General features: G+C 28.2%; 1 protein-coding gene across 2 annotated transcripts; it reads left to right on the plus strand.

The window, feature by feature from the left end:
* Positions 1-35: 35 nt before the first annotated feature.
* On the plus strand, positions 36-9,485 carry LOC107167659 (transforming growth factor beta activator LRRC33-like). Of its 2 annotated transcripts, XM_089224851.1 has the most exons (6): positions 36-175; positions 311-742; positions 7,648-7,880; positions 7,938-8,312; positions 8,375-8,550; positions 8,931-9,485. In XM_089224851.1, exons 1-6 carry the CDS (start codon positions 172-174, stop codon positions 9,292-9,294), a joined length of 1,584 nt encoding a protein of 527 aa, XP_089080977.1. In that variant the 5' UTR covers positions 36-171; the 3' UTR covers positions 9,295-9,485. The 2 variants fall into 2 exon arrangements, with proteins under 2 accessions (XP_089080977.1, XP_015372309.2); XM_015516823.2 differs by lacking the exon at positions 36-175 and having other exon boundaries at positions 289-742.
* Positions 9,486-14,272: the final 4,787 nt, after the last annotated feature.

Consider the following 14,272-nt stretch of genomic DNA (forward strand, 5'->3'; position numbering starts at 1 on the left):
TCTGAAAACTTTTGATATTTGAAATATTATTATACTGTTCGTTACTACTTCTAAACATAAATCTTTAAGTGCACTAAGACTACACGAAATCGTAACAAATACGCAACAGACATCACAACCCGATGAATCAATTGCACAACATAATATAAGGCAAAAATTATTGTTCTTAAAATGGGTATGGATTCAAATTTGTAGTATGCAATACCATGTATTAACTATAATGGCTAGCCATTTTATCATTATTTTTGGAACGTTTTCATATTTAGGTACCAGCTATAATTATTAAGCATGTATGACTTCTGTTTTACAGAAATAATATCGAAAAATCTCGTATCTGTTGTCACTGGATTACCAAATATGAATTTAATACTTTACATATGTTTGATGGGCCTAGTTTCATCGACGGCAGCACAAACCAGAGTAAAATGTTTTGACAATAATAAGGGCAAAGATAAAACTGGCATAATATTGGACTGTTCCAATATGGCTGGCAAGAGTTATCCATACAGTATTGAAGACTGGATCCGATATCATGCGTTTTACGATGATGGGATTTTAGCCAATCGTGTGTTGCATATTAACCTGGAAAACAACAATTTGAAGCAAATATTTACACTTCCATTAATGACATCGTTAAAAAAATTGTCATTTAAATACAACAACATATCGTCCATTGCAAATAAGGCGTTGACGAACTTACCAGCTCTGGAGGAACTAGACATAAGTTACAATTCGTTGAACAGTAAGTAAATTTACGCAAACAAAAATTTGATAACAGATTTAAAAAAATAATCAAACCTCAATATATCATTTAAATAAAAGCGTTTTATCTATTTAAATTATATCTTATACATAAAATATTTTATCGAATTTTAAACTTTCAATTGTATTTTAAAATATTTTTTAAAATGAATCAAATCCTCAATATTGTTCGAAACTATAAATATACAATCAAAGCCTGATATAGAGAGTATCTGGATGAATAGGGTCACCAAACTCCAATTTTGATTGCCTCAAACTTGTATCATTTTGGTTTTTTCATACGAGAAAGTAAACGATTTTTCATCATTACTCTTTTGTATCAAGGTCATGAACCTAAAATCTGTAATCTTTATGTACAATTATATAAATAATCAATACCCGCGTGAATACTACTCGTGAGAAAATAATATTACTTTAAGTTATACTTAATCTCGAAGTTAAGTTAGTATATAACTGCATTTATAAAATATCTTTTGAATTTTTATAATTAACCAAAATAATGATATTAAATATTGTCTTTTGAATAATATAAAGGCAACAAAGTATTTTACGAATAAATGATTATTGATTTCTTTCGAAAAAAGTTATAAATATTATATTTCCGTAAGTTCTTAATTTTGTTGTTTATTTTAAAATGTAATATAAGGGTTTTTTTTAAAGACCAAAACTTCATTGAGTGCTTAATGCACTTTTTAAAAATAAACTTAAAACAAAAACTAAATAATAAATCATTGTAAAACTTATAATATTCATTTAACTACATTAAAAAAATGTTTAACAACTAAAACTGAAACCTATATCATTCAATAATTTAATTGATAACAAATGATAATATACCTACCATAAACTATTAAGAATATAGATAGCACAATTCATCACTATCGGCACCATTTTGTGCTGATGTGTACAGAACTTGTGATCATTTTGGAAAACAAGGAACTTAAAGATTGTCCAGTCTTGGCCATATATGGAGCTGCGTCATTCAAAAATAGTAATACCATTTCATGTTTTATTCCTGTTGGCCACAAAATGGCCACAAAATTAAAAGATATCTATCAAATAATTTTGCGATTGTACTATGGTTCGCTCTTTCTAAAACATCGCTATTTAGTAAAAATACTTATCCAGGCGTATCTACTTCTAAAGTTCCAACTATAACGTTTATTGCTACGGTAACGCCCTTCTACATCAGTCGTTTCGTCTATAGAGATCCAAATATTTTTATTTTGTATAATATACTAACTAATTTTTATAAGTGTGTTTTTCATACATATTTGAAAAACGTAATTTTTTCTTAAAGTAGATTCATCTGGTATTTTTTTATTTGTATATTGTTCTTAAAATTCGCGAAAAGTCGGTTGATTCAATATATAGTGGTATATTCGCACTATTCGCAGATAGAAATGCTGTAGTTAAGTCTTCAAAGAATGGTGATTTTTGTACTGTTAATAAATTTTGAATTTCGGTACCTGCAATTTGTCGTTGTAATCCTTGTTTGTGCTTATCTCGTGATAAATGTTGAGAAATTGTAAACTTTTTGTCTGCGGAAACTTTCACCTCACATATTTTACAAAATAAAATTTGACCGTCCTTAGAAAACACATCTGCACTACCATATTCTCTTACGTATCCACGAAGTCGGTCCGAACATGGCATCCTTACTTTATGCATTTCATTTTTAATATTTGTTTCGTTTATACACATATAAATAATATACGTAAAATATGTAACATGTGAAATACACCTGTAGTAAGTAGGTAGCTTCGACGTAATACGCAACACGACTAAAAGCGTCCGACAATCGGCCACGCGCACCATCGATTTAATAATATTATCGCTTGATAAGAAAATACTCCGATACAAGTATGCAATAAAATCGGCTAATTGGATGGTGTGACATAAAGATTGTCTAATTTATTAGTAATTTAAAACCAGATTACCTACAGATGTTAAACAAATTAAAATAGTTCAAAATGAAAATAATTTATATTACATAGTACTATATTACTATGTAGTAGGTAGGGGAAAGGTGTCCAAAGTGGCCACCTTAAGGTTCAACACAGTATCACACATTAAGATTTAATTTTTTTTTTTTTATGAAACCTTCACGATTGTCTAGTTAAACTTGTCAGGAATCATTATTTGCAATCAGAAACAATTTTAAACAAATAAAAAAAGGTTATTTTAATTTTTTTTTAAGTACAAAATTGTTCGCATTGCCCACCTAGGTGCTCAAAGTGGTCAGACAATGTCCACTTTGTCCACCAGTTTTAAATTTCTGTTATTATTCATTATTTCATAATAGGTAGGTATTATCATAAATATATATAATAGGTATAACTATTATACTAGATATTATACTCTTACAATAACTTTTCTTTGATAAATAAGTAACTTAATTTCAAGCTTTGGGTCTCTTATTAATATTTTTATAAATGAACAAACATTTAACAAATTGATCAAACTTGGTATTTTTTTGGCTGGTAACAAAGCTATTTTATAAAATAAACATATTAACTTAATAAGCTTTTGAAAACAAACAAATAAATATTATTAAATACATAAATTATAGTAACAAAAACAATTTTATAAACAACAACTTTAATTTTTTTATTAGATAATAAGTGTTTTTTAAATTAATTGACAAATTAATCAGAATTTGTACCTTCTTGGTAGTTTGCATTAATAATTTTATAAACAACAACTTAGTTTTCTCTCAGGTTATATTTTTTTAATTAATCAGAATTGGCACCTTCTTGGTAGTTAATATTAACAATATTTTAAAAACAACAACTACATTTTCTATTAAGTAATATTTTTAAAACTAATTAATAAATTAATCAGACTTGGCACCGTCTTGGTAGTTAACATTAACAATATTTTATAAATAACAACTTTAATTTTCTTATTGGATCACACTTTTAAAATTAATTTAGGAACAAAATTATTAATCAGACTTAGTAAAAACATTTGGTAGGTAACAAAAAGTATTTTATAAAATAACTTAATAAGCTTTTGATTGTTATTATTATTTTTAACTGCATCAATTGCTCTTTTCATACTAACTTTATACCAGCTTTGTTGATTTGATGTTCTTTTGTAATTGCTAGGCAACTTAACATTTCTATAATTTAACAGATACAAAATAATACATATTGATGATTGTAGGTATCTAAGAATTATTTGTTTCAGAAGTTTTTGTTATTAGTTTTATAATTTTTAATCATATTAATAGTAAGTAGGTACTAATTCATTAATGATATTTATTTACCACTAACATGGTTAAGCATTAATTTGGTTTATAGAAGTCTTCTTAGTTCTTATGATTTATTAACTACACCAAATAATTCATTTACATACATTAAACATTATAATTATTAAATAGACACGATCAAAATTAAAAATATTTGAAGTACGGGTAAACTGGTCACCATAGTAACCACTTTGCCCTTTTAACAATATTTAATTTACTGTTTAAAAATATATTAATCCTATAAACTAATTAAACTTAAGATAATACTAATATATAAAAACTTATGTAGATTTTGAAAAAAAATAATTTGGGTGTATTAATTACTTTATTCATAAAATATAATTATTTATTCAGAACACTTACCTTACATCAACAGCTTAAAAAAATCAAATTTTTCGTTTTAACGAAAACGGTCAATGTTCTTATCAATAGTGGTATATCAGTTGATAAATATGATAACAATTAAACAATTCACGTGATGAAACCAGCTGTTTATTTATTTACGACAGAATAATAAGACATGACCACTTTGTACACCTTTCCTCTACTTATACTTCAATGAGGTCAATTATTTTAGTCATAAAACGATAAAAAGGTAAAAAATGTCTTAAAGAATTTAAAAATGCATTAAAATGTCAAAAAATGGCCCAAAAAATTGTTGTAGTTAGAACGCGAAGTGCTTGAACATATTTGTAGCTTGGTAAGCATCGCGTAAGATATCCCAAAAAAATGTGCAAATGCATTGAAATCATAGCCCTAGACGCCCCTAGTAATCGCTAAACATAAATGTGATTTCTTTTAGGGGAAAGGGGGTTTCAATAAAATTCAATTTTGAACACATTTTTGCATTTCTAATAATTTGTGCAATTTATTGATAGTTAATTAGTTTTTACTTTATCTAAATTAATTAATATGTACTGTTCAAAAGAAATGTATAGATATGTAATTCAATTTTTAAATAAAGTGTATAGTGTTCAGCTACTCATTCTGTAGGTAATCTATAAATTATCATAAGACTATAACTAAATAAGAAAAAAAGAAGAAGTCTCTTATTGTTTCATAATAGGTTTCGGCGTTTCGCATTGACTGTAGGTACATTGTCACTAGGTGGGTCAAAAAATGAATGTTAAATTTGAATTTAGTGATAAATCATTCTCTGTACGTAAATCAATTAATGAATAACCGTTGAGTGGAGACAATCAGTGACCTGCTTTAATCCTTAAGGTGTGTTATTTACCTAAATATTGATATTAATAATATTGATTAGGCTGAATTCATTTTTGCACAAAACAAATCACGTATAGTATAAAATTATTTCATATAATATTAGATAGGTACCTAGTACCTACTACAACAGTATAACAATATATATATATATATAGCATTAGTTATTACTTTATTAATTATTAATATGTAATAGCAATTAATCGTTGTTTAACTACAATTCAACGTTCAACGCCAACGCGATAATCTTAATATACTATACTATCATAGAATGGTGTGAATAGATTCGTTACTAGAAGCCACCCTCAAAGTTTTGACAAAATTTAATATTAATGTATTGTTAATGGTCCAAAAATTGATACTAAAGACAATAATGAAAACAAACAATCTTGTAAAACCAATAACCTTCAACGATCCATTCAGAGCCTAAAATAGTAGACTTCAGCATCTCTCTTTTTTTTAAATTGAAATCTCGTCCACTATATAATAGATATAGTTACGGAATACCTACTATATATAATGTGTATTTGAATCTCTCAAACAATATTATGTGAACTTTTTTACTGATTTAGCAAAGGACAATTTCAGTTACAAAAACAATTATTTGTATCCATGGAAATTGCAATGACTATAGGGTGAAATGGTAGATCTAATTTGATTAACCTTCGGAGCATGTGATTCAATTAACCACTGCAAATTGAACGAAGAAGCTACACAGACAAACAACCCATAAGACTATATTAAACTTCCACAACGACCGTGTAGATACATGTATTGAACATAATAATATGCATATACTTTACGTAAGATGCTGACGAACATACTAAATGGCTAAATTCATCGCCATGCGAACCCTATTGAATTTGGTTCATTTAAATTGACTAATTAGCAATTAAATTACAATTTACATACAGTATACAGAATATGCAAAACTGCTCACATTCTTCAAGTTATATGCATACATTTCTACCTCTCATATTCTCATAATATTATGGTATAATAACGTATGCTACAGCAAGCACGTTATAAATATTGTGCTAAGCATAATAATTAATAACCCCCTCCCCACCTATTTCATTTATAAAAAAGACATTGGTTAAAAATTTAATTTAAAATTAAAATATTAGATGTATCAAAACATTATGTCAACATTTACAAACTATATTACTAATTATATGGAGTTATTAAAAATGTAGACAATTGATAAATAATTTAAAATGCCGATTTAATCAAATATAGGCACGAAGAAAAAAAATTATAGAGAAATTTTCTTAAAGATTATATAATATATTTATAATATATAATGATACCAGACCACCGAGTATTTGCAGTAACTAAAAAAAAAAGATTAGTCAATGTTTCGCATAATGTATTCGGACATTCTGCAAAGCACCCTCCAGTATTCTTCCCTGTAAAATATAAGTACATGAGTTAATAGATGTGAATAAATAGAGTATAAAAATATTATCCACTATTTTTTTCAACCTACTAGATTATAATCGAAAAATTGTCTTAGGTAACTCAAATAGTTTTTAAAAATATGATTGACACAGAGTTAGGTGTCATGAATTTTTTTTTAAATTTAGACATGTAAAAATAGTAAAAAATATTATAAAACACGATTTTTAAAAAATTAAAATTTTAGTACATATAATAAATTACTTAAGATCCAACTTGGCATCTGACTTTATTAGAAAATAAATAAAAATTGTAAAATTAAAACAATTAAAACAATTAATATTTAAAGAAATAAAATATGATTATAAATTTATAACTATTAGGTACACGGAAAGTATTCGGCCGGCCGTATGGAATGCGCGTGGCGCGGCGGGTCACAATATGTTTAATAACATCATGGTGTTAAATAATTCGCAATTTTTCTCGAAACTAAAAAAAATATTAAAAATCAGGAAATTAATGAAAATAAAATTTTGAAATGCCAATATTTTCAGAAAAATAAACTCAACAAAATGGCTATCTTTAATTTTTTTTTGAAATAATTAAATAAAAAAATATTTTTTTACCAAAACATTAAAATATGAAATAATTGTAGTTCTTATCCCTGTGAGTCTTATTACAAAACCAGAATTTCGATATCACCATTATTTCGGGAGATATCGCAATGGGTAAATCCTCACGGGACACCCTAGCTGTATACCTGTATACGCTATGTCTGACAGCACGTTGTACGTAGGTACCTAAGAATAATTAACTTGTTTTAAACGCTTTTTATAGCTTGTTTATTGAAACATGGTTTTCACAATAGATAGTTAAAATAAAATACATATTTTGAAATTTAAATAAGATCTACATAGTTATTTTTATTTACTGAATTTTGTTGAGGAGTTTATTTATTATTATAATATAATAAATATACACTGAATTTCTAGAAATATAATTTATTTTAGGTCATGATTTACGTCAATCCGTTTACCGTAATTATGAACGGCCAAATGTACCATCTACAAATGATGAACCAGCACTAAGAGTCCTGAAATTAGGATACAATAATATACATTCTTTGCCCCCGAATTTTTTTCAGTATTTAACCAACTTAGAAATGCTTGAGTTGAATAATAATCCTTTATCGGTAATTGATCAAAATACAGAAATAGCCTTACAACATTTAACAAAACTCCAGGTAAATGACCATGTTTTTTGTTCATAGCATGATGTAATAAAAAAATTTGAATTTCAGGTATTGGATTTATCCAATACAGGTATATCAGACTTTCCAAGCGATGCGTTTTCCCAACTGCTCAATGTACAAACATTATACCTGAACGGTAATCAGTTCCAGAATATACCAAAAGAAATCCGTAACATGCCTCTGGCGTATCTTAATATGAACGCAAATCCCATAAGTAACTTGGACAGTGAGTCATTTGTCGGTCTGGACCAACTCCAAGAACTCATTATCAGTGGTATGCCAAATTTGACCGATATCGGAAGCGGTACATTTGCACCACTAAAGAAGCTCATAACACTACAAATGTCCCACAATCCCAGTTTGTCAAACATTCATTGCGACGCTTTTGTGGACAATACTAGCCAGCAATGGTCATTAAGACAAGTAATTTAAATAAAACGTTGGCGATTGAGGAGTGATATTACAGTTTTGTCAATAAATTTTAGCTATCAATAAGTTACACGAACATCAGCAGTCTAGATTCAAAACTCTATCCTTGGTCAATGCTAGATTTATTCGACGCCAAAGGTAATCAATGGACTTGTGACTGTAGATTGTCTTGGCTTGCAAGTTATATCAATGAAACATTTGAAGAAATACCGGAGACTTTTCTATATTACCGGTAATTATTGAATTAGAATACCTATTAAAGTTCTTTAAAATGTTAGACAATTATTTCATTAAAAATTTAATATTAATTTTATTGTATTTTATAAAAATAGTCAAAACTATCATACAATAATATTTATTTATTTTGCTTTATTTTCTTGTACATATTCCTAGACTAAATTCTCAACATTGAAATATGCCTGATATTTTTCATTTCATATCGTCCATATTTCTATTGACTATTTCTGTAATACACTAATTTCCTTGTTATCTCTTAAATCTAAAGTGATTTCTCGCATTCAAATACCAATATTTTTCTCAATGTTCTTTAGTTTCTATTAGGTTCTTTAATGTTAGTATTTATTTTTAATATACCTGTATTTATATTTTCAGGTGTAACGAGCCAAAAAACCTATATGCGACATTAGTATCTCAATTGAATGACCACATCGATTGCGACAATTATTATATTCATGTTTCAAATAATCACAGTCACGGTCATGTCACACGACTCCGACATTTTATCATTGTCATGGGTTTAGTAATCGGCATTTTCGTGTTTGGCACGTTAATAAACATGGGTTGCAGGGAAATGAAGAAGATACTAAAGCCCAGAATACATGTACCACCTGGATTTAGCACTGGTGTAAAATACAGGCCTGCAGATTTCGAGGAAGATACAGAAACATTAGAGGTGGCTGCCAAGTCTACAACGATCAACGGCCGATCGCCGATAGTTATAAACAATACAGACTGAAATTTTAAACTTTTTGGCTAAAACAAATTTGAGCCAGAAAATAAGATAGATAATTATGTGAAACATTTAACTATATAATAATTAGTTATTAGGTTTATAAATATTAAATATATATAATATATACATCATACGAATATGTGTATGAATAATTTATTGTCGTTGATTACATTAATAAATGTTATTTTTACATATTTATTTTTTCTTATTTTTTCGTCAGTGACAAAATATATGATATTTAGCTGGTATAATAATATAGTGCATACTTATATTAATAAATATCTACCATCATATTATATTTAGTGAAAATAAAATACCCGACATTTTAACCTACATTGTCTCTACATTCAGTTCAAAACGTTTTCTGAAGCGTTCTCAATTTACACATTCTTGCTCTTAGAGGTCTTTAGGGTCTTGTCACAGGCCCATTGCAACGGCTCAACGACTAAGAACACTTTTCATCCGTTTCTGTAAAATTTCTAGTGGGCTTTTGACATAATGAGTTTGTCTCATCACATACACACGTAGCTATAATGAGGGCACAACGTCAAGGGGTGTGTTTTTTCTTTCTTTTAGTTCATTGTTGACGAGAACCGGAAACCCTTGATGCCGGTTATTGTTGTGCTCTATGTGCCAAAACGCTTTTGTATATATAAAATTGTTTTTAACCTTGTTACTGAACCTATGTTCATATTGTTCTAAAAAAAAGTATAAAAAAATGACAAAGGAAGTGAGAAGATATTTTCACAATATAAATTAATTTTAAAATACCAGTTTAAACTAGGCATATAATTAGCTAACCTATAAAGAATTATTTTTAATTTATAGTACGTAAATTAAATATTGAATAATATATAATGAAATCATTTAAATTATATAATGGCCTGCAGCAGGTTGCAACAAACTATTCATTATAATAAATATTATTAACTAAATACATCAATTTATTCGTTTTATAGAATAAAATATGTATTAAATTTAATATTTATTTCAAGTAACTGGAATAAACGTCATACAACAATACATGGATCACTTGATATATTTGCGTGTTTTGCGCATAAGTAAAATAGAATCAAAGTTATGTATTTAAGCGTAAAATATTTAATTTAAAACAAAATGTGAAAGATACCACCAGTAGAAGTGTTCAGATATAGCTCGGAAGTTACCGATCAGTTACACTTTTTTGCTCAACGCAGATAGTAAATGCACAAAAGAAACCAACTACACAACTGACTTCTATATATTTCAATTTAGCTTTATTGTTGTTTGAGTCAAAACGTAGGTATTTGACACTTGAACACAAAAGGAGATACAAACTTCTGTTTATAAAATGAGAACCCTTTTCTATTGTAAATTATTTAGTGGATAATTTTTCTGAAAATGTTGACATTTCAGATAAAAATTCGTACGTGTGGTTTTTGAGTTTTTAACTTTGTGTACAAAGGATAATGAGTATGTAAGATATGGCTAATATGGTGATTTAAAAATCTTAGTGATTAATATAAATTTATCAACATAAGTAATTTGTAAAAACGGCCAACAAGTATAATAATTCTAGATCCAATTTCAATTGCAAAAAAAATTGAAAAATGAGGTACTTTTTGGTAGATATATAATAAATAGTAAACTGGTACCTACTAAAATTATTTTTTACATAGTGTATATAAATGTATTCAAACATATAATCAAAATGCATTTTGTGGAGAGTGACTATAATTTATTGGGTTACATAGTATTATATGTTTTAAAATTTAAAATATATATTATGTAGATTTAACTAATTTATCTCACCATAGGAGGTTTACGAGAGAAGCGATCGGTTTTGTGTGGAGTAGGTAACATTTATGCAATTTGCATGCGTAGTCTTTTAAACAATTCTCCTATAAAAGTGCCTATCAGCTCTTAATATATAATCCATCATAAATGTATTTCTTAAATATTTATACGTAAAAATTAAATAAAAATAGCCACGATAGTATAATTGCCATATCTAATAATCATTTATTTTTATTTGAATCTACAGCAATTGCATCTCCTGGCCCTATATCTAATACTTGGTTTGCCTCCTTCTGAAGATTTGGTCTAGCTATAAAAGCCTGGCCATATAATAAGGATGTACAAGCATCAATATTTATGTCCTTAAGTTACGTATCACATATTACAGATTGTATAGTATAAGAGTATGTAGATACTAAATACTTAAGTAGATTTAGAGCAGCGTGACTGTTAAATATCAATATAGTTTATGTATAAATGAGAGTTTTCAAAAGTATAATCTATGAAAAAATTTCAATTGAATGGCAAACATTTTAAGCAAACAATTTAATCAAATTGCATACCATATAAAGATTAAAGGTTAGGTAGGTTAGGTTATATGTTCCAACTTTCAAGGGCATCATTTATATGGCATAAAAGGGTGTGCATTTGTATTTCTACACATGTTCGGAAGTTCTTTATAGTTTATTAATTAATACCTATTTTTTTACAAATATTTTAATGAAATTAATAGACTTTTTTTTAAACAAATAATCATACTTTGCAGGTGGTTTTAGAGATTTGTAATGACAAAAGTGATTTGTTAAATTTCAAAATCTTAGCTATAGATATTATATTTATTTAGCATTTAAAGAACTTTAATGCTAATTATCGCATAAATTTCCTTTCAATTAGTAATTTTTAATTAAAAAAAAAAAAAATAATGTACCTGGACGGCCTTAGGTATTTTTTCTTTTGATGCGATTTAAAAATTATTCATACTAAATAAGGCTTAAATGACATCCCTAATTATTCACTTAAGATTGCAACTTGCGGGCCGGTGCGGGCGCACCGCTTACACGTGCTTTAAGCTCCAGGCACTGAATTTATGTAAGTCTACTTGTTAGTTGTTTTCATCTGAATTAAAGAAAAATTGATCAATGACTAAAAATTAGCAATGATTTATAAATCTGAATGTATTTAGGTACCTATAGCAGTTCCCTACTTAGTTTATGAGTCGGCTCTGATTATGGTTGGCTTTTGGTGAATTGTTTTATATTCCACGCACAAATCTGAAACACGTAATTAATTATTATTACAAGTGTGTATGCCTATATATTACATATATAACGCAAATTAAATTGCGCCATTAACAATAATAAATATGCGCAATCGCCAATCGATATAATATATATATATGAAATACTAGAAATACCGATGTATATACACAGAGCACACGTAATAAAAATATATTATTATTAGGAGCACGAATTCAATGCAAACTGCAAAGTGCATTATTGTTTGGATGCTATAGCACATATTATTCCAGGTAAATAATTCGTTTCATGTAATAGATATTTCAAGAGTGAAACTTTTATTTTTAAAAAAATTTGCATTTTCAGATCATTTTATTAATATTTAGTTTATATTAATACACAATTGTAATATAACTTTTCGTCTAAATTAGGAAATCAAAATATTTTGTAAAGAAAAAATTGTTTAGACAATATTTACTTATTTTACTTATTTTTTATTCGGTAGATACCTGCTACCAAATTTCACCCATTCAAAATATCAATGCAAACATGCGATATCTGCAGCGATTATTAAACGTGGTGCCTGTAGTGTCTTACCTCAAACAAATACTTAAAGACTAATTGATCAGTTAAATTATTACAATACGATTGTTTTTATTTTTAAAATAGGTACTGTTTATTTATTTTATTTTTGTATTATTGTTAATTTAGTGAAGATAAACAAGTGTAAAAAATTTCAAAAGTTAATCCGTCGTATTATAACTATGTATTTCCTCTAATATTTCTTTCAAAAACAATTTGGGTCATTGTTTAAGTTCATGTTATTACGTTTAAAAGGCTTTTTTTACTCAATTTTTGTTATTGTTTGATAGTTTCTAGGAAATTTAAATCCAATCCCTAATTATAATATATACCTAATATAATTTTATCTACGATACCTTATACGGATATACCTATATAATACAATAACCTCACATATTTTATTATACCACATTACCATGTGGTACCTATACCCTTTCGTCCGCTAGTGGTAGGCGGATTATACGTGTACCGTACAAGATTACCATAACGGTTAATATTCACAACGGCGAGTCTGTTACATATATATAATACGAATAATACGTGTGGGTGCACGGCAGCGGGCTTGTTGTTGTTATTATTATTATGATTATTATAATATGACTCTTCGCGCCATCTAAAGTTCCGGGTATACACTGCAGCGTATTATATATTATTATATTGTACGCGACGAGTCGAACACCACCTCCGCCGCCGTCGTCGGGCAAAGGCGGACGCTTCAGTCGGGTCGAGAATAAACGTCGTCGTCGTGTTCAATCGCAATAACCTCCATAATATTACTAGCCCCTTTAGTATTCCGAGACTTTGCTGCGGGTCGCCTCATAGACAATGGGCTAAATGAAGAACGCAGACGTGCCGCAAAACGCCAGGACCGCCCCCACCCCCTCTGCAGTCCGCCACAACCACCGCCGACACAGCTTTACCGCGTGTTTTATACTTTTCCCGTGCACGCGTATAGTATATTATTATTATTATGTATACATAAAATATTGTGTATAAAAGCCCGGAAAGAAAACTGGGCGAAATGATTCGATTTGCTCCGGTTCACTCTTTCTTCCGCGACGGTTGCACTGTGCGATGTATTTTATGCGCATATATAATATACTTTATGCAAAACGTGCCTTTTATAATAATAATAATAATAATAATAATGTAAATACTATGCCTATATATAGCTGCTCTGTACGGATGAGGCTATAACCACTGTGGACAGAATAACCCGATTAAACGCCACCCCGTAATATATATATATATATTATCAATGTCCGTGTGTGTACTGTGTATACGTTATGTACTATATACTTAGATGCGTATAAGCAGTAAATACATATGTATTGGAAACCGGCTATATACTCTTATATATATATATACATTATATTATATTATATTAT

The sequence above is a fragment of the Diuraphis noxia genome, unplaced genomic scaffold (assembly GCF_037042655.1).
Source record: "Diuraphis noxia isolate RWA-SAM2 unplaced genomic scaffold, SU_Dnox_SAM2 contig0003, whole genome shotgun sequence".
Classification (NCBI taxonomy): Eukaryota; Metazoa; Arthropoda; class Insecta; order Hemiptera; family Aphididae; genus Diuraphis; species Diuraphis noxia.

Bases quoted from the DNA above. Each gene is read 5' to 3' on its own strand.
- LOC107167659 (XM_015516823.2), top strand. From the start codon at position 289: ATGTATGACTTCTGTTTTACAGAAATAATATCGAAAAATCTCGTATCT. The intron at 7,881-7,937 runs GTAAATGACCAT...TTTGAATTTCAG, and splicing joins AACATTTAACAAAACTCCAG to GTATTGGATTTATCCAATAC. The intron at 8,313-8,374 runs GTAATTTAAATA...AATAAATTTTAG, and splicing joins AGCAATGGTCATTAAGACAA to CTATCAATAAGTTACACGAA.